The 19,514-nt window shown below is 45.0% G+C and overlaps 1 protein-coding gene across 2 annotated transcripts; it reads right to left on the minus strand.

Moving 5' to 3' along the window:
• Positions 1–211: 211 nt before the first annotated feature.
• LOC119567163 (leukocyte cysteine proteinase inhibitor 1) lies at positions 212–18,590 on the minus strand. 2 transcript variants are annotated; one of them, XR_006291121.1, is made up of 5 exons: positions 17,485–18,590; positions 15,194–16,809; positions 12,447–12,546; positions 4,424–4,528; positions 359–457 (listed from the first exon to the last, which is right to left on the minus strand). XR_006291121.1 is itself a non-coding variant. In XM_037910327.2 (4 exons), the coding sequence occupies exons 2-4, from the start codon at positions 12,519–12,521 to the stop codon at positions 323–325; spliced, it is 315 nt and encodes a 104-aa protein (XP_037766255.1). In that variant the 5' UTR covers positions 12,522–12,546; positions 15,194–15,772; the 3' UTR covers positions 212–322. The 2 variants fall into 2 exon arrangements, 1 of the variants encoding a protein (XP_037766255.1); XM_037910327.2 differs by lacking the exon at positions 17,485–18,590 and having other exon boundaries at positions 212–457; positions 15,194–15,772.
• Between the last annotated feature and the right edge of the window lie 924 nt (positions 18,591–19,514).

The following is a 19,514-nucleotide window of genomic DNA, read 5'->3' on the forward strand; positions in this document are numbered from 1 at the left end:
ATTAGTAGAAAGCATCAAAGCAGGAGAGTGGGACAGTCAAGCTCATGGACTAAGCAGCTTCTAATGGAGGCATGTTTTGGGGAAATGTGGTGCTGAACCGTTGGTATTTGGGTAGATCCAGCACATTTCCTTACAGGCTCATCGTAAGTTAGCAGCAGTTACTGCTGGAATGAATATACCCTTCTGTTACATGCAACATGGAAACACAAACTTAAATTTCAAAATCAGATTAATTTTATTTTCATTCATGTATTGGCACTGGCGGTATGAGCTGGGAGTCTGCAGAAAGAGCAACAGAAGAGCCCATCCAAAGCCTCTCAAATCAAAATGGCTCCAGTGGATCATCTATGGTTTTATTCAGCTGATACTTGATGAGTTCTGGCTCCAGTAGGACATGAGTTAAGGCTTGTACCACGTACAAGTGTACACACTCATCAGGCATCTTCCTGACGGAGACCTGAAAGACAAGGAGAATGGGACAACCATGGACTAAGCAGATTCCAGTGAAAGGATGTTTTGGGGAGATGCAGTGCTGAACTTTTGAATAGTTACAAAATAAGAACTAAATCACACCCACTATCCTTCAATACCCTAAAGCTATAGAGACTGTCCCATTTCATACCACATGTGTGAACAGAGACAGGCCTTTGTGTCCATGGTAGTGTGTCCCTGATGATCAGTGGAAGTAGAAATTTTATTCCACATTCACAAGGCCAAATTCCATTGGTATTCACAAATGCCACTTCCATTGGTTGCTCTGGTAATTGCACCTATTTATGCCTGGACTGAATTTAGGCCAAAGTCTTTATACCCAAAACATATCCTTCCCACTCAACTCCTTCATCTTCTGCTTTTTGCACATAACTGTGGGGATCTGAGTGAAGTCAATGTGAGTTTGCCTTCAGAAAATCTGATGATTAAACCCAAAAGTTTTTCATCAGTTTTTCCAATGGGAAACTCTCATTGATTTCACTCAGATCCCATGCCTAGTCTGGCAGTGAAAAAATTAACCCCCTTTTTGCTGTAAGAAGGCCATAGCAGTTTTCAAAGACTCTCAGAAAGGGCAAAGAAAGTTGGAAAAAAGGAGACTTTTCATCAGCCTCTGTACAAGAAGTCAGTTGATTAAAGCCACGAAAGAGGCATGTAGTGGGAAGAAATCCTCCTGTTGGACTTTCCAAGGTCTAAGGTTCTATTTAAGTTTACAGAAAGGGCTGAAGATGTGTTTGGAATTTTTGTTGGATCTTTGCCGAGCTAACGACCATACCCAAAGCAAACCACCATCAGAGTGGAAATCAAGGCCCGGATGACTGGTGGATAGAAAGCTGGCTAGATTGTCGGGCTCAACGGGTAGTGATCAATGGCTCCATGTCTAGTTGGCAGCCGGTATCAAGCGGAGTGCCCCAAGGGTCAGTCCTGGGGCCGGTTTTGTTCAATAGCTTCATTAATGATCTGGAGGGTGGCATGGATTGCATCCTCAGCAAGTTTGCAGATGACACTAAACTGGGAGGAGTGGTAGATACGCTGGAGGGTAGGGATAGGATACAGAGGGACCTAGACAAATTAGAGGATTGGGCCAAAAGAAATCTGATGAGGTTCAACAAGCACAAGTGCAGGGTCCTGCATTTAGGACGGAAGAATCCCATGCACCGCTACAGACTAGGGACCGAGTGGCTAGGCAGCAGTTCTGCAGAAGAGGACCTAGGGGTTATAGTGGACGAGAAGCTGCATATGAGTCAACAGTGTGCCCTTGTTGCCAAGAAGCCTAATGGCATTTTGGGATGTATAAGTAGGGGCGTTGCCAGCAGATCGAGGGACGTGATCTTTCCCCTCTATTTGACATTGGTGAGGCCTCATCTGGAGTACTGTGTCCAGTTTTGGGCCCCACACTGCAAGAAGGATGTGGAAAAATTGGAAAGAGTCCAGCGGAGGGCAACAAAAATGATTAGGGGACTGGAACACATGACTTATGAGGAGAGGCTGAGGGAACTGGGATTGTTTTGTCTGCAGAAGAGAAGAATGAGGGGGGATATGACAGCTGCTTTCAACTACCTGAAAGGGGGTTCCAAAGAGGATGGATCTAGACTGTTCTCAGTGGTAGTGGATGACACAACAAGGAGTAATGGTCTCAAGTTGCAGTGGGGGAGGTTTAGGTTGGATATTAGGAAAAACTTTTTCACTCGGAGGGTGGTGAAGCACTGTAATGTGTTACCTAGGCAGGTGGTGGAATCTCCTTCCTTTGAGCTTTTTAAGGTCAGGCTTGGCAAAGCCCTGGCTGGGATGATTTAGTTGGGGACTGGTCCTGCGTTGAGCAGGGGGTTGGACTAGATGACCTCCTGAGGTCCCTTCCAACCCTGATATTCTATGATTTAGGACACAAAGCCCTTTCCTCAGTATTTCCTATTGGCTAACTTAGGCAGCTCCTCAGTCAGTGAGCAGATTTTTGTGAATCCAGTCTTAGGTACCTCGCTTTCCCCATCCATTCTGTAGGGAACCTGAACACCTAATTCAGGGTTTGTGAATTCCACAAGGTTACTAGGTGCCTAGAATTTAGGCACTGAAATGCCCAGATACCATAGAAAACCTCTCTATCCAAGTCCTTCAAGTAGCTGCCCTCATTGACAATCCAGTGGGAAACTTTGCACGTTGGAAAAAATAACCCCAACTATACATACAATAGGATGGGGGCTAATTTAGCTACAACTAATCGGGAAAAAGATCTTGGAGTTATCGTGGATAGTTCTCTGAAAATATCCACGCAGTGTGCAGCGGCAGTCAAAAAAGCAAACGGGATGTTAGGAATCATTTTAAAAGGGATAGAGAATAAGACGGAGAATATCTTAATGCCCTTATATAAATCCATGGTTCGCCCACATCTTGAATACTGCACACAGATGTGGTCTCCTCATCTCAAAAAAGATATACTGGCATTAGAAAAGGTTCGGAGAAGGGCAACTAAAATGATTAGGGGTTTGGAACGGGTCCCAAATGAGGAGACATTAAAGAGGCTAGGACTTTCCATCTTGGAAAAGAGGAGACTAAGGGGGGATATGATAGAGGTATATAAAATCATGAGTGGTATAGAGAAAGTGAATAAGGAAAAGTTATTTACTTGTTCCCATAACATAAGAACTTGGGGCCACCAAAAGAAATTAATGGGCAGCAGGTTTAAAACAAATAAAAGGAAGTTCTTCTTCACTCAGCGCACAGTCAACCTGTGGAACTCCTTGCATGAGGAGGTTGTGAAGGCTAGGACTATAACAGGGTTTAAAAAAGAACTGGATAAATTCATGGAGGTTAACTCCATTAATGGGTATTAGCCAGGATGGGTAAGGAATGGTGTCCCTAGCCTCTGTTTGTCAGAGGGTGGAGATGGATGGCAGGAGAGAGATCACTTGATCATTACCTGTTAGGTTCACTCCCTCTGGGGCACCTGGCATTGGCCACTGTCGGTAGACAGGATACTGGGCTGGATGGACCTTTAGTCTGACTCAGTAGGGCCATTCTTATGTTCCTATGTTCTTATGTTAACTTTCCTAACAGATGGTCTTAAAGGACTGAACTCATTGCCACAGGAGATCAGAATGAGACCTGGGCCAGGAGTGTTCAGAGCACAGTGAAAACCCAACTGCTTTGACAGGGCCTTCTCACAATGACAGAGCTAAGAAGACCCATCATTTCTCTAAGAGAAGGAGCAGATTTGGCCTCTGGGCCCCAGGCAGCCTGTGAAAATAGATCACCTGTTTTGGGGAAACATTAGGGAAGGGGGAAATCTCAGCTACCATTAAAAGGGGGAAATCTCAGCTACCATTAAAAAGGGGTTTCTAGCCCTTTCCTTAAGAGCGAGCCTTGGAAAATATAAGCTGATCACTAGGATTGAAAGGACTAGTGGCTGGATTGTACTCATGCAGCGGAAGGTTGTGACCTAGGTTCTGTGACCTAGCGGAAGGTTGTGAAAGGTTCTACCCCCCTCCCCCCACACACACACACATTCTCTCTCTCTCTGTATTTAAAATTGCTCACAACAGTTTGGGATGGGTACCATAGATCAGGATTCTATTTTCTCAAAAGAGAATGGAGACAGCAGGAAGTAAAAGCCATTGTTTTTCCAGCCTGCCCAAACAACAGCTAAGGCCAGCTCTAAGGATGAGAGTTGAGAAAGCAATTGGAGAGTCTTGAATGAAGACTTCTTTTCTTTTCTACTCTTGTAGAGAAATAGCACCCAACAAGTGATAGCAGGGCACTGCACAGGCACATGAGAGATAATCCTTACCTTGATTAAAAGTCATATTGGACTTTTCCCTGCAGTGTTTGCTCACTATTTGAACATCTTGCCTTAAGCCACTTCAAATGACCCCTACGTTCTTCTTCAACGAGAACACGTGACAAAATCCCCCACTTCTTCCATCCTACATTGATTACTCACCTTAATGAGGTAGTGTGTTTCACCACACAGCTTCAGCTGTCTATATATTACAGCTTCAAAGACTGTATATTCCTTATGCACTTTTTCTTCCAGCTGTGGCTTCACCTATAAAAAAGAAAGAGGGTTAGGTGTTGTAATGGGGTCAGCATATCCCTTCTCATCATACGTCTACTGCCTCTGTTTCCCCTTCTCAGAATGCACATAGACCTACATGCAGCATACAAGATTTGCTTTCTTTGGGCCTTGCTTATTAATAAACCATTCAACTCAACTCAGATCTTCCAGTCTTACTCGCTAGGCTCCACAGTTCCTTGCAGCCAGGCTTCACAGCCCTGCCAAAACTAGGATTGCTGCCTGGCCTTTCCTGAAATACCTCTCACCTGAAGCTCCTGCTCTTTGCAAACATCTCCCACCAAAACCCATATCCATCCACTGGCCCTCAGAGTCTGTCTGGCCCAGCTCCCTCCTCAAGGAGGCACCACCTGCAGTTTGCCATCACATGACACTAGGTCACTGTGACACAGAGGCCCATTGGTGCCAACAGGCAAAGGGTTCACTGTTCTTTACAAGCAACTCCTGTCTCAGACCTGACAAACTCACTACACCTAACACACTGCTTTCATGGTATTTATCCATGAAGGGTAGCATGTGAGGTCCCTGTTGAAAATTTGTAACATCAATACCCATAAGCATTGTGAGATGTTTCCATGGGTGATATTTAAGGATTAATTTAGCTATATTGAAAATTATGCCCTTATGGTTTTGGAGGGAAAGTGAATCACCAGAGAATAATATGTCTCAGTCATAGCCAATTCAAGCAGGAGGGAATTTTCACCTGTCCTGGGCTAGCCGATTATATATTGCATTATTGTCTGCCTTGGCACCAACCCAGAAAAGCAATGGGAAATCATGAAAGACAAACCAAGCATCAAAACCAGTTGCAAGTGAAAAGGAACAATATGATAGTGAGTGGATCGCCCTGTCTGTGGATAAAAACAAAAGACTGATTCAGTATATCACAGGGTGGAGAAAGACACTCTACATCCATTCACTGAGGTGGCACCTTGATGAGTGGGGGAGCTTCCTGCAAGACTGGATCTTTGTGGCTAACAAATGCTGTAAAAGCCTGAACTGTGTGGTGAGAATTTTTTCTATTAAATAGGAAAAGTAACTATTAATAAGTGTTTTAAGATTTTCTTTTATATGGAACCAATTGTTTCCATCACTCACACTTTATTCCTGGAGGAATTCTGCGCTACTGCATGCCTGCATGATTAATGAGCCATGCATATTTTAATTTTTTTCTGCACAGAAAAAAGCTTCTGCTGCAATCTTGCTGCCCTTCCACCTTTTGCCCACCAGAGGGCGCTGTGGCATAGGAACAGCAGCAGGTCCCAGCAGAAAATAACTTCTCCAGTTTCTCCTTTTGCCCACCACAGGGTGCTGTGGTGATAGAACACAGGAGCAGCTCCCAGTCAGCTATGGAAGAGAAAGAGCCTGCCTTCTTTGCAGCACCTGTCAGGCCAGGTCAGGAGATAGTGGCTTTGGGGAGACAGACAGCATGGGTTGCTGGCGAGGGGTTAGACAGGGGCTCATAAAGGTTCTTGGGGGAGGACATACTGGGGCAGGGGATGAATGGGAGTGGAGGCACAGGGCCACAGGCGGGAGGGAGGTGTAGGGCCACCTGATGGGGGAGGGGTGCAGAGCTACATAGGGACAAAAGGTGGCTGAGTGGGGGCACAGAGATGCATAGGGACAGGGGGTGGTTGATTGGGTCACAGAGACACATGGGGACGAGGTGCAGGGACACATAGGGACAGGGGTGGCTGAGTGGGGGCACAGAGGCACATGGGAATAGGGGAAGGGATACAGGGACACATAGGGACAGGAGAGTGGCTGGGTGGGGGCACACAGGGACAGAGGGAGGAGGTGCAGGGCAACATGGGGATGGGGGAGTGGATGTCTGAGTGGGGGTGGAGGGACACATGTGGATGGGGGTGCAAGGACACATGGGAGTGGAGGAGTACATGGGGACAGGGGCAGATGTGTCTGACTGAAAGGGAGAGGCTAGGGGTCAATCAGGGTCTGCATGGGGAAGCTCCCTAACAATCCCTCCCCGAGCCCTCAAAAAAACTATTCCATACTTTTCCCACCCATACCCAACAACTCTCCAAGTTCACATCCAGCCTCCTTCCCAGCAATTTACTTCCCTCTCCCTCACCTCCTCTGTTACCCCTGACTCGCCAAGCCTTTGCACTGCTTCTGAGGGGTGCGGGAAATATGGTTCTCTATTGTAGTTTAAATGAATTATTACTCAGCATTCTGTATTAATATGCCTAGTAAGGAATCTATTGGTCAAAAAACATTTCCTGAATCTTTTTTGTTGTCTGTATGGTTACAGACATACTTGCTGACAGGCATTTTGAAATAAATGACGAAAATAATTGAAACTAGTGTGATTATATTGTGTTATTTTGACAAACAAAATATGCAGAATTTTGCAGAATTTTAAAATATTGTGAGCAGAATTTTTAATCTTTGTTGCAAAATTTTTAATTTTTTGGTGCAGAATTTCCCCAGGAGTAACACTTGTGCCTATTTGAATCTGTTGTTCCTTAAATATATTTTTTTTTGTTTTATTGAAAGTGAACTCAAGTGGTGGGTGTGCTACACAAGTAGTAATCTAAGGTAAAACTGGGGTCCACTGTTCCTTTTGGAATGGAAGATCTGGAATTTCTGTGGGTATCTGGGGATCAGGGGCTGGATGTCACAGGGGGACACTTTGAAGGGACTCAGGGGCTAGGGTGTATCTATTTGTCAATCTGCAGGGCAACGGAAGGGCTGGCACAGCCCAGAGGAGGGTGCCTGAGTGGCTGACGGGCTGGTTGTGTGAGATAGCTAACAGCCAGCTGGCAAAGGCAAGACTCCTTTGTGTGGGAGGCAGATTTAGGTAGATATGTTTATGCATAGGAGCAACTTTAAATGCTGTGGATTTTTAAAACTTGTTCAGTGCCAGTACTTCAAAAATATGATGTGGAATAAGGAGTGTTTCCCACTGTAATATATAGCTGAAGCGAAGGGAGGTTTAGAGCTCATCAGTGAATTGACAGTGACATTATCAATGACCTTTTCCAAGGCTAAGTACCAACTGTGACAGTTCAGGGCAACTGCACCTGCAGTCCCCCCTTGTGTCCACCAAGGGCACCCACTCGAGTCCCCCAGCTCCTCAACCGTCACCTCCCTTGGGCAAAGTCAAAGGCCCATGTCTCTCTCCCTCCTGACCAGCATGTTCAGGCTGCACAGCTTCTTGAGCTACCCTGCCATATCTCCAGCAAGCCAGACTGCCTAAACAGACCAGCCTCGGTGCTGCTTTCTCTCCACAGGCTATGAACAGTGGCGTGCCGGCAGTGACAGGTTATCACACAGCTCTTTCTAAGCAGGCACATTTATTCTTAAGGTAAAACATTAACACAATGAAAATATACAAACTCGCTAGCAAGTTCACCAGAGGTAACTCTATCTCCACCCTAGGGCTCTGGTAAGTTAAGTCCTTCCACAAGGATTGTGCCCCACCACTTGAACGGAAGGTCCGTTCCCTTTGCTGGATCAGAAAAAAGGCCATGAGTCAGTTAAAACTCAGGCTATTTATCCAAAAATCCCTTTTTTGTCTGTTGGTCTGTGGAGAATCCAGTTTGTACCAGTAAATGCAAGCTTCTCTCCAGCTGGTGGTACCTCTCTGAAGGTGTTACTACCTGAGTGAATTTGCCTAACCATCCCCCACAGTTCTTAGTTCCTGGAGGGCTGTTGTTCCCCTCCCCCATGGAATTATTTACAATCCCTCAATACTACATCAACTTTTGCATTTTTAATACAATGAATGCCTAAAATACTTCAACTTAATTCCAGGAGGTAAGTCCTGGCTAGTTTCATATCTGTTATAACTAAGTCACTTTTGAAAATTTTCCCTAAGATGCCTATGATCAGCCTCACCTGATGAGGTCATTGGAGTGCTGTGGTACATCAGCCCTTCTCAGATACAGAACTTGGTAGCACACCAGATGGTCCGTGTCTCAGAGGAAAGCATTAAAGAAACTTCAGCTGTGAGGCATCGTGGGCTGCAACAGCTACTGGGTCTCAAAAAGCTCTGACACACAGCACCAATTAAATACTAATGTATTAAGGCTGCCAGAAAAGGGCAAATACCCTGGGCTCACTAGTTTAAACAGCTCCTATTAACAATAACAGAGTAGTTTCCAGTTTAACTCTTGGTGTGTGTGCGCGGGGGGGGGAGACAGTTCAAAAGAAGTTAGTGCACAATCTTAACATCTTAATGCATTCGTGCAGTAGAGGCAATTGGCCAAAGTTCAATTCTGTGGTATGTCTCATTGGGGGCCCCTCTGCGTTGCTCTTCCACACTGATGCAGCATCTTTTGTGTGAGCATCTAACTCTGGAGCAGCTTCAGCTCTGTGTCACAGTCTCAGCTCTGGAGCAGCTGGTCTAGTTCCTCACATGCTAACACTCACAAGGCGAATGCTGCAATCACTGCACTCCTGCCAGAATCCCAACACACCCTGCCTGCCTGACCCTCTCTTGACTAACCCAATTCCCAGGAACCTTCCCCTTTTGCTGCTTTCAGCAGAGTCATTGCACTATACCCAGGCTTTCCACTTCCGTGGAAGTGTTGAATTAAGTGTCACCTCAGCACTTGCTGTCCTTGTCTTAGAGAAATAAACTCTGTCCCCCCTCCCCATTCATGATCTTCCCAACCTCCAAGCACTATTTACCCATGAGTTATTTATTGAGAGGGCCCATCCCTTTGAGGGAGGTCAAGCAGCCAGCTGCCTAGTCCCCAAATGGACAGTTTGTCGCCCTTGGCTCATTCCCGGCAGATGTAGGACAAGGAGATTTAATAAGCAATACATTCCTGATCAAATGTATTGTTGGCTGTTGTTTCTGGCCTCAGCTAGGCTTAGGACAGACATGAAGGTAACGCTCAGGGGTCTACGAGAAGACCTGTCCCAATGCGATAGGACAAGGGCTGTTGGGGCCAGATTCACCAGGGATCTTGAGCACCCTGATGACTAGTGGAATTCTTAGCCCTGAGTTAAGCACCCAGGTTCCCCATGCACTGTATGGGGAGGCTTAAGTGCCTAGGAAAGGGATTCCCAGAAGCCATCAGGCAGAGTGGGGAGCCATCTAAATTAGCCAAGAGTAAAATAGAGAGAAAAGGGGCAGGATTTAGGGCCCAGCACACAAAGGTACTTAGGCACCTGACTGACAGGCCGGAGAGAGGTGCCCATCTCTGCTCGTGATTTGTGCTTTCAGATTGCCCGTGAAAAGTGCCTTGTACCTGCTGAGGAAATCAGGGTTAAAATCCTTTCAGCTCAGAAGAGCTTTTGGCAAAGCATCATTTCCATTTGCTGTGATTTTAATTGTCTGCTTTGGAGCCTCTTTTAGGAGCATTTGGATACTACAGTGATGTCCAACATAGCAACAGCATTACAGGTGGGGAAACCGAGGCAGAGAGCACTGAAGTGACTTCCCCAAAGTCAGGCCACACGGCAACTCTGTGGCTGACACAGGAATCGCATCTGTCTCATGACTATCCGTCCCAGTGCACCAACCACTAATCCCTTGCATAATGACAGGTTTCAGAGTAACAGCCGTGTTAGTCTGTATTCGTAAAAAGAAAAGGAGTACTTGTGGCACCTTAGAGACTAACCAGTTTATTTGAGCATGAGCTTTCGTGAGCTACAGCTCACTTCATCGGATGCATAGCATATCGTGGAAACTGCAGAAGACATTATATACACACAGAGACCATGAAACAAAACTTCCTCCCACCTCACTCCCCCGCTGGCAACAGCTTATCTAAAGTGATCCTCAAGTAGAGCCATTTCCAGCACAAATCCAGGTTTTCTCACCCTTCCCCCCCCCACACACAGACAAATTCACTCTCCTGCTGGCAACAGCCCATCCCCCTTTGAAACCCCTCTTTCAAAGGGGGATGGGCTGTTGCCAGCAGGAGAGTGAATTTGTATGTGTGGGGGGGGGGGGGGGGGGGAAGGGTGAGAAAACCTGGATTTGTGCTGGAAATGGCTCTACTTGAGGATCACTTTAGATAAGCTGTTGCCAGCGGGGGAGTGAGGTGGGAGGAAGTTTTGTTTCATGGTCTCTGTGTGTATATAATGTCTTCTGCAGTTTCCACGATATGCTATGCATCCGATGAAGTGAGCTGTAGCTCACGAAAGCTCATGCTCAAATAAACTGGTTAGTCTCTAAGGTGCCACAAGTACTCCTTTTCTTTTTACTAATCCCTTGTGATCGCCAGTGAGCTCATGAATTAACTTTGACCATTTCTTTAAAAACATGTAGTCAATAAAGTCAATTAATGTATTTTAGCCAATCTTCAATGACATTTGTCTGTTGGCAACCGGTCTCCCTTTCTATAAAGAGATGCATGAAGAAGGGTGGGCTCAGAGCCACCACACTCGGACTCTAAGATTTGTTTGGACAGAGACCATCTGTTACGTTTCTAGTGTGTGCACACAACAGCCATCATACTTTGTAGGTCTATGGTGCCTTTCGAGGAAGAATCTCAATGTGCCTTACAAACATGAATTAATTAAATCGCACAGCTCCCATGTGAGGAAGAGAAGTATTATTCGCCTCCCATTTTGCAGCTGGAGGAAACTGAACCACAAAGAGGTGAAATGATTTACCTAGCGTCACACGGCAAGTCCATGGCCAAGCCAGGCAGGCTCAAGGTATTTGTCCCATGTCCACCTCCCAGCCCAAACAACTTTCAAGTGGCCCTAAATCTTATCAGAAAGGCCAAAATTATAAATCACAGGAAAATACTGACAAAGTAGCCAATTTTTACTTTCTTGAATTCTTAAAATCCAAGGTGTTTTATTTTTTAAAATAGAGACATGTAGGGGCCCTGACATACTCACTCCCCTCCTCTGCCCCCAGTAATGGGACCATAGAGCAAGCCCTGGAGCCAGGAACAAAAGCTTGACTCCCTGGGCTGCTCTGCATTAGCGAATAGGACCTCCAATTCACCGCCGGTGCAGTTCCACGAGCCCAAGTACACAAGAGCCAGTGAAGGCAGGACACTGATAGTTTTAGTGCCCTGTCAGCCAGTTCTGTACAGATCAGGGTTTGATGACACACTTGCAAAGACACCTAAAACCCTGTCTACACAGGTGCTTCTACGACTACTACACTGCTACTACCAGTGGAACTGCACTGGTAGCTTATCAGGCAGTGAAGACCTTGTCGTTCATATATTGCTATCTGCACCACAGCTGTGAATGTCTCTAGCGCTCCCAGAAGACTGGAAAGCAGAAGGTCAGAAGCCTGGAAGAAAACTAATGTGCCAGTATTTCAAAAGGATCAATGTGATAACCCAGACCACTATAAGCCTGCCAGTCTGACATCAATCTCGGGCAAGATATTCGAGCAGATGATATGGGACTTGATTAATAAAGAATTAAAAGAGGATAATATACTTAATGCCAATCAGTGTGGCTTTATGGAAAATAGATCCTGTCAGTCTAACTTGATATCCTTTTTTGATGAGATTATAAATTTGGTTGATAAAGGTAATAGAGTTTATGTAATAGACCTAGACTTCTGTACGGCATTATACTTGGTACCACATGACATTTTGATTAAAAAACTAGAATGATACAAAATTAACATGGCACACATTACATTGATTAAAAGATGGAAAAGTTCTATGCCTGTGTTATACAGGAGGTCAGACTAGATGGTCCCTTCTGGCCTTGGCAGATACGAATCTAAGAATTTCACGGACTTGACTTAGTGCAGTCCCTTTCGAAGCAATTTTTCCATGCCACATACTGCGTGCTTCTAATCAATCAAGAGGGCTTCCATTTTCCGTGCTGGATGTTAGGTTTTAAGCTTCATTCCCTAATCTCTCTAGAATTTGCTTTAAAGACGTACACTCTTGTTACATTTGTTTCTGTTGTCCATCTTTCATTGCATGCCACTCACCTTGTTAGTAATTTCTTGGATTTGTGGGGTTGCACGCAAGGCCTCCGACCATTCTCCAGTATTTTCTGATGACATGCTGGAAAACTTTGACAAGGAAGATCTAGAGCAAATGTAATCAGAGAATAGTCAAAGATCGGATATTACGTAGTCACATAATCACGTGATTTGTATATGTGGAGTTTACCATCATCAGGTTTGAGGAGGGGAGAGAAGGGAAGAAAGGAACAACAAAACAAAAGCAAAATTTTAGTATTGTTAATAGTAAGGGAAAGAGCACTTTACATATCACTATGTGTAAAATGCTCTGTGAACACGTGAAAGCAGAAAAAAAATAACACCCAACTCCCATAGTTATGGTGATTGGTTCAGCCTGAGATGGTAATTTCTGGACTTATCACCAGTCTGAACACATGTAATGGGTGGGTGACTGTTCTTGTGCTTAGGGAAGTGATTGTAAACACTGAGCTATGCCCAAGTATATCCCAACGTTAGCCTTAAAACTACCACACGTTCTCCCTTGTTTTCATTGCAGCAATTCCTGTTTAACTTAAAATGTGGTTTTCTCTGCATTCTTAGATGGGCAAAGGCAGTAGGCCTTTTATTGTAATGATTTTATTTCTCTATTTTTCATTACAAAGCGGAAAGATTTTCCACCCCTTTAAAGGACAGAAATAAGAGTGCTGGTATATGCTGCCTCCTTACCTCTCCCCACCCCTTTCCCCCCGACCCCTGTGTTGTAGTTTTTATTTGCAGAAATATGACCCACACTTCAAAAGCAGCATGCAGGGAAATTTCTCTCTCAAAATCTTTACAAAACCTATGGACATTTAGCAATTAGTCATCTTTGTTTTCAGTTTTTGGCCAGGAATAAGGTGATCTTTTTCTGCATAATTCCTTACTAATCTTTAGAAGAATGTCCCTTATTCCATTTACTCAAAGTATCATAGAATCATAGAATATCAGGGTTGGAAGGGACCTCAGGAGGTCATCTAGTCCAACCCCCTGCTCAAAGCAGGACCAAGCCCCAATTAAATCATCTCAGCCAGAGCTTTGTCAAGCCTCACCTTAAAAACTTCTAAGGAAGGAGATTCTACCATCTCCCTAGGTAACGCATTCCAGTGTTTCACCACCCTCCGAGTGAAAAAGTTTTTCCTAATATCCAACCTAAACCTCCCCCACTGCAACTTGAGACCATTACTCCTTGTCCTGTCCTCTTCTACCACTGAGAATAGTCTAGAACCATCCTCTCTGGAACCACCTCTCAGGTAGTTGACAGCAGCTATCAAATCCCCCCTCATTCTTCTCTTCTGCAGACAAAACAATCCCAGTTCCCTCAGCCTCTCCTCATAAGTCATGTGTTCCAGACCCCTAATCATTTTTGTTGCCCTTCGCTGGACTCTTTCCAATTTCTCCACATCCTTCTTGTAGTGTGGGGCCCAAAACTGGACACAGTACTCCAGATGAGGCCTCACCAATGTCGAATAGAGGGGAACGATCACGTCCCGCGATCTGCTCGCTATGCCCCTACTTATACATCCCAAAATGCCATTGGCCTTCTTGGCAACAAGGGCACACTGCTGACTCATATCCAGCTTCTCGTCCACTGTCACCCCTAGGTCCTTTTCTGCAGAACTGCTGCCTAGCCATTCGGTCCCTAGTCTGTAGCTGTGCATTGGGTTCTTCCGTCCTAAGTGCAGGATCCTGCACTTATCCTTATTGAACCTCATCAGATTTCTTTTGGCCCAATCCTCCCATTTGTCTAGGTCCCTCTGTATCCTATCCCTGCCCTCCAGCGTATTTACCACTCCTCCCAGTTTGGTATCATCCGCAAATTTGCTGAGAGTGCAATCCACACCATCCTCCAGATCATTTATGAAGATATTGAACAATATATTATTAATATATTATATTATATTAGTAATATAATATATTATATTAGTATATTAGCATATATAATATATTAGTATATTAGTATATATAATATATTATATTAGTAATATATTTCTTCACAGCCTTTTATATTTATTGGAAATTAGCACCTATTGGCTTAAACTGTATCAGAGGCCTCTTAATTTTAGTAAAGTTTTTGAAGGACAGATAAATTTAAAAGAATATTTTAGCAAAACATACAACACACAAACACAACACCCGCCCACCCCCTATTCTGCCCTATTTCCAAAAACAATTCAGCATCTATTCAAGCCAACTTGTGTCCTATTTGACAGAGAAACCATTGGAAACACACATTCAAAATAACTGTAGCCACAGAGGGAGGCCATACTGCCTCGCTGCGCCACCTAGCAGTTGAGGCCAAAGGAGGGGGATTAGCATGGTAAGTGTCAGCAAAGGGTCTAGGGCCCTGGCCTCTTGGGGTGGGGCAGAGCAACTGGCAGTGTTTAGCCCACCTGCCTGACTGGGACAGACAGCAAACACAGTCAGGCTCAAGCCCTCTGGATGGGGCAGAGCAGTAGCAGTCTATGGCCCAGTTCTCTGGCTGGGGCAGACAGCAGACAAACACAGGCCGTCCGGCCTAAGGTGATTAGGCACCACCCCATGGGTAGGGTTGGCAGCAGGGGGCAGGGGGACCCTGGCCCACCCTACTCCACCAGCTCCCAGCCGAGGGTCCTATTAGTGGTGGGGAATCCTGCCACGGGGTCAGTGGGGATCCTGCGGAAGCATGCTGACTGTGGTTTCAGCAACACAACGGGTCTAGTGTCTGGTTTCCCTGGGCTACTTTCTACCCCTACCTCTTTGCAGGGTCTCGTTGCTCCTGGGTCCTCAGTCTCCTTTGGGTACACGGCACCCAGCAGCCCCAGCAGCTCCTCGGGGTACTCGGCCAACAGCAGTCTTAGCAGCTCCTCTTCCTCTGGGTCCTGCTCCACGGGCAGAGGTTGGCACAGCTCGGTCCCTGGTGCAGGGGCCAGCAGCAAAGCAGAGGCGTCCAGCTCCTTCCCTGATTCTGGCTCAACTTAGCTGGAGGTCCTGCCTCTTATACTTCCTGTTCCCTCCCTCTGCTTCCAGCATGAGGGGCAGACCCGGCCGAGCTCCACCCACGAGAGGGTGGGGCGTGGTTCCTCCCTGTCAGCCTGGGAGGGAGGCCACTCCACCTCACTACGTATTTTATAGATAAATCACCCATTCACACACACATTCATATTTGTTGTTCAGGATTGTTTTATACCAAACACGCAATACATACAGCCTAACTTAAAAGAAATCTAACTATGTAAAATTAGCTAATACACCCCATGTAGACAAAATGAAGGTTTTGTTTAAGCCATTTTATGTAAAACAGTTGATTACACATTTTTATCAGGGATAAGGCTACTGCTATTCCCCCTTGTGACGCTGCACCCCATATTCTTCACAGAGATATTATGATATGATTATGGCATAATTATGATGTATTTTATGCAAGATAGGTTGTGAGATAGCATTGAAAAGGTTATGATTTACTGAACATGATTACCCTATTTGCATACATGTATCATTTTTGTATCTGAAGTTAGGAATATTGACTATGTATCTGTGTTACAAATGTGTTTTCCCCTGGGAAACACCCACTAGGCAAAAGGCGCTCTGTCTAGATGGCTGGCGGGGAAGGGCCCATTCAGGTTAATGAGCCATTAGGAGAAAAAAATAGGTCTTAGAAGAAACTTATCTCCCACTGAGGGGCCTTCCTGAGTATGCTACAAAAGGCCTCCGATTCATGGCTGCTGTGACACTACAGGAACATGTGACCAGGTCACCTGGGACTGGACTTCATCTTGGGATATCAGCATGGCTGGTATGGGAACCAAGCTTGGAAACAAAAGGTTCCTGCCATATGCAAAGGCTATTTCAGGCAGGGGAGTGACATAATTGAGGTTTTTCACTGACTCCCCTGCCAAAGAGACTCCTGGAAACACCTGAGGAACAAAGACTGAACTGGGGCAAGTGCTGGATCCAGGTTAGAGGAATTTTTAGCCTGTGAGTAGAACACCTGGGGATTCCAAGCTGTAAGTTAGTGCAGCTTGCCCCCTTAAGAATATGCAACCTGCTTGTATCATCACTAGGGTGAGGATTTGCAATTCATATCCAATCTATGTAGTATATTAAGCTTAGTTTCTGTCTTTTGTTTATTTGCTAGGTAATCAGCTTTGATCCGTTTGCTATCCCTTATAATCACTTAAAATCTATCTTTTGAAGTTAATAAACTTGTTTTATGTTTTAATCCAAACCAGTGAGCATTTAACTAAGGTGTCTGGGAAAAATCTTAGCTTGCTTACCACAAGTGTACATGGTCCTCTTCACATTGAGGGAGAGGCGGACTGGGTGTACTGGCTAGATTGGACCAGGAGCAGGATGTTACTGCGCTGGGGTCCTAAGATGGGAGGCTGGTGGTTAGAGAGCCTGCATGTAACTGCAGCTGGATGTGTCCCTACCTGTGTGAATGCTGGTGAAAGTGCAAGCCTGGAGGGCTTTGCAACTTGTCACAGCAGCACAGTGTGAGAGGGAGCCCAATCTGGTGGTCAATGGGCTCAGTGATACCCCAGTTCCAGATGGCACCCCACAGGCAACCCGTCCCACCCCTCAACACACACATGCACACAGCACCAATGTCCACCCATCGCTCCTCCTTCCCAAAACAATTAAGCATACACTCAAGCCATCTTGCGTAAATAAACCACCCTACACATACATTCAAACTTGTTTTATAGTTAAGGTGCACACACACATTTGTACTTGCTGTTCAACATTATATTATACAAAACACGGCCTAACTTACAATCTGTAATTACCTACAGGGCTCTTCTGTGTAGTAGAGCAGTGGGTCTCAACCTTTCCAGACCACTGTACCTCTTTCAGGAGTCTGATTTATCCTGTGTACCCCCAACTTTCACCTCATTTAAAAACTCCTTGCTTATAAAATCAGACATAAAAATGCAAAATGTCACAGCACGCTATTACTGAAAAATTGAAATGACTGAAATTTTTTTTCTCATTTTTACCATATAATTATAAAATATATTGACTGGAAGATAATTCTTGTACTTACATTTCAGTGTGATACTTGAGTCTGCTTTTCACTTGTGAGCCTTGTCATTCTGGGAGGCAGTGAAGCGACAGCAACAATTAAGGTTTTCTCTACATTGAGTCTGTTGCTACTCTTTGTCTTGATGGCAGTCAAGGTAGAAAATGAGACTTCACAAAGATATGTTGACCCAAAAGGTAACAACATCCAAAGCATGATTCCTAAGGTCAGTGAGCTCTTTCTGTACTAAACACCAGAACTGGGTTAGTGTGGAGTCATTAAACTTTATTCGCAGCCCACGGTCTGAGGCCAGCTCAAGAAGATTTTCTTGCTGACTGGCAGAGAGGTTACTGTGGCTAACATCTGACAAAATGAATGTCTGTCTTACCTAGTCAAGTTGAGCTGAGCTGTGTTCAATGTTGGGGGAATATGACTTGACCTCAGATGTCAAGTTGGCCAAATGATCTACTATTATTTCTTTAATTTTGCTCTATTGAATTTCTCCTGTGCCAACATCAGTGACATATGCATGGAGTAGTGGAAAACACATGGAGTCTTTATCTGCACATGTGAACTTCCAGAATTCAGGTTTTTTGATCAAAGCATCCACATTGTCATAGAGATTCAGAATGTTAGGGTTGTGGGCTTGCATGGACAAATTTAGATCATTCAGCTTGCTAAATATATCTGCAAGGTAGGCAAGTTGAGCTAATCACACAGTATTGTGAAACACAGAGGAAGGTGGAAATGAATGAGCAGAAAGAAATATGTGAACTTCTGTGCACAATTCAAACAGTCTGTCAAGTACTTTCCCCCTCGAAAGTCAGCGAATCTCTGTGAGAGGCAACAGTTGCTGATGTTCTGAGCCCATCTCTTTGCAAAGAGTGTGAAACAGGTGAGCACTAAGGGCCTGGACTTGATAAAGTTGACAATTTTACATTTAAAACTTCATGCAGCTCAGAACTCATCTTTTTTGAAGCAAGTGCCTCTCTGTGTATGATTCAGTGCACCCACTGCAAGGAAGGATTTTCTTTTCTGATCCTAGCTAAAGTTTGAGGACGATACCAAGCAGTGGCGGTGGTGGTGGTGGTGGGGGGTGGGTGTTGCAAGTGCTTTGGAAGATAGGATTATAATTCAAAATGATCTGGACAAACTGGAGAAATGGTCTGGAGTATATAGGATGAAATTCAGTAATGACAAATGCAAAGTATTCCACTTAGGATGGAATAATCAGTTGCACACATACAAAATGGGAAATGACTGCCTCGGAAGGAGTACGGCAGAAAAGGATTTGGGGGTCATAGTGGACCACAAACTAAATATGAGTCAACAATAGGATACCATAGCAAAAAAAGCGAACATCATTCTGGGATGTATCATCAGGAGTGTTGTAAGCAAGACATGGAAAGTAATTCTTCTGCTTTACTCCATGCTGATTAGGCCTCAACCTGAGTATTGTGTCCAGTCCTGGGCGCCACGTTTCAGGAAAGATGTGGACAAATTGGAGAAAGTCCACAGAAGAGCAACAAAATCAGTAAAGGTCTAGAAAACATGACCTATGAGAGAAGATTGATAAAATTGGGTTTGTTTAGTTTGGAGAAGAGGACTGAGGGGGCACATGATAACAAACTTCAAGAACGTAAAAGGTTGTCATAAGAAGGAGGGTAATAAATTGTTTTCCTTAACCCCTGAGGACAGGACAAGTAATTAGCTTAAATTGCAGCACAGGAGATTTAGGTTAGACATTAGGAAAAACTTCCCATCTCTCAAGGTGGTTAAGCACTGGAATAAATTGCCTAGGGAGGTTGTGGAATCTACATCATTGGAGGTTTTTAAGAGCAGGTTAGACAAACACCTGTCAGGATTATTCTAGATCAGGGGTTGGCAAACTTTTTGGCCCACGGGCCACTTCGGGGTTGAAAAACTGTATGGAGGACCGGGTAGGGAAGGCTGTGCCTCCCCATACAGCCTGGCCCCTGCCCCCTCCCACTTCCGGCCCCTTGACTGCCCCCCTCAGAACCACCAATCCATCCAACCCCCCACCGCATTCCCAT

Source organism: Chelonia mydas, chromosome 1 (assembly GCF_015237465.2).
Source record: "Chelonia mydas isolate rCheMyd1 chromosome 1, rCheMyd1.pri.v2, whole genome shotgun sequence".
NCBI classification, from domain to species: domain Eukaryota; kingdom Metazoa; phylum Chordata; order Testudines; family Cheloniidae; genus Chelonia; species Chelonia mydas.

What these genes read in the sequence shown, in the direction of transcription:
- LOC119567163 (XM_037910327.2), bottom strand. Translation starts at nt 12,521, where the DNA reads ATGTCATCAGAAAATACTGGAGAATGGTCGGAGGCCTTGCGTGCAACC. An exon ending in TCCAAGAAATTACTAACAAG is followed by an intron (nt 4,529 to 12,446) that starts GTGAGTGGCATG and finishes TCTTTTTTATAG; the next exon opens with GTGAAGCCACAGCTGGAAGA. An exon ending in AAACACACTACCTCATTAAG is followed by an intron (nt 458 to 4,423) that starts GTGAGTAATCAA and finishes CTTGTCTTTCAG; the next exon opens with GTCTCCGTCAGGAAGATGCC.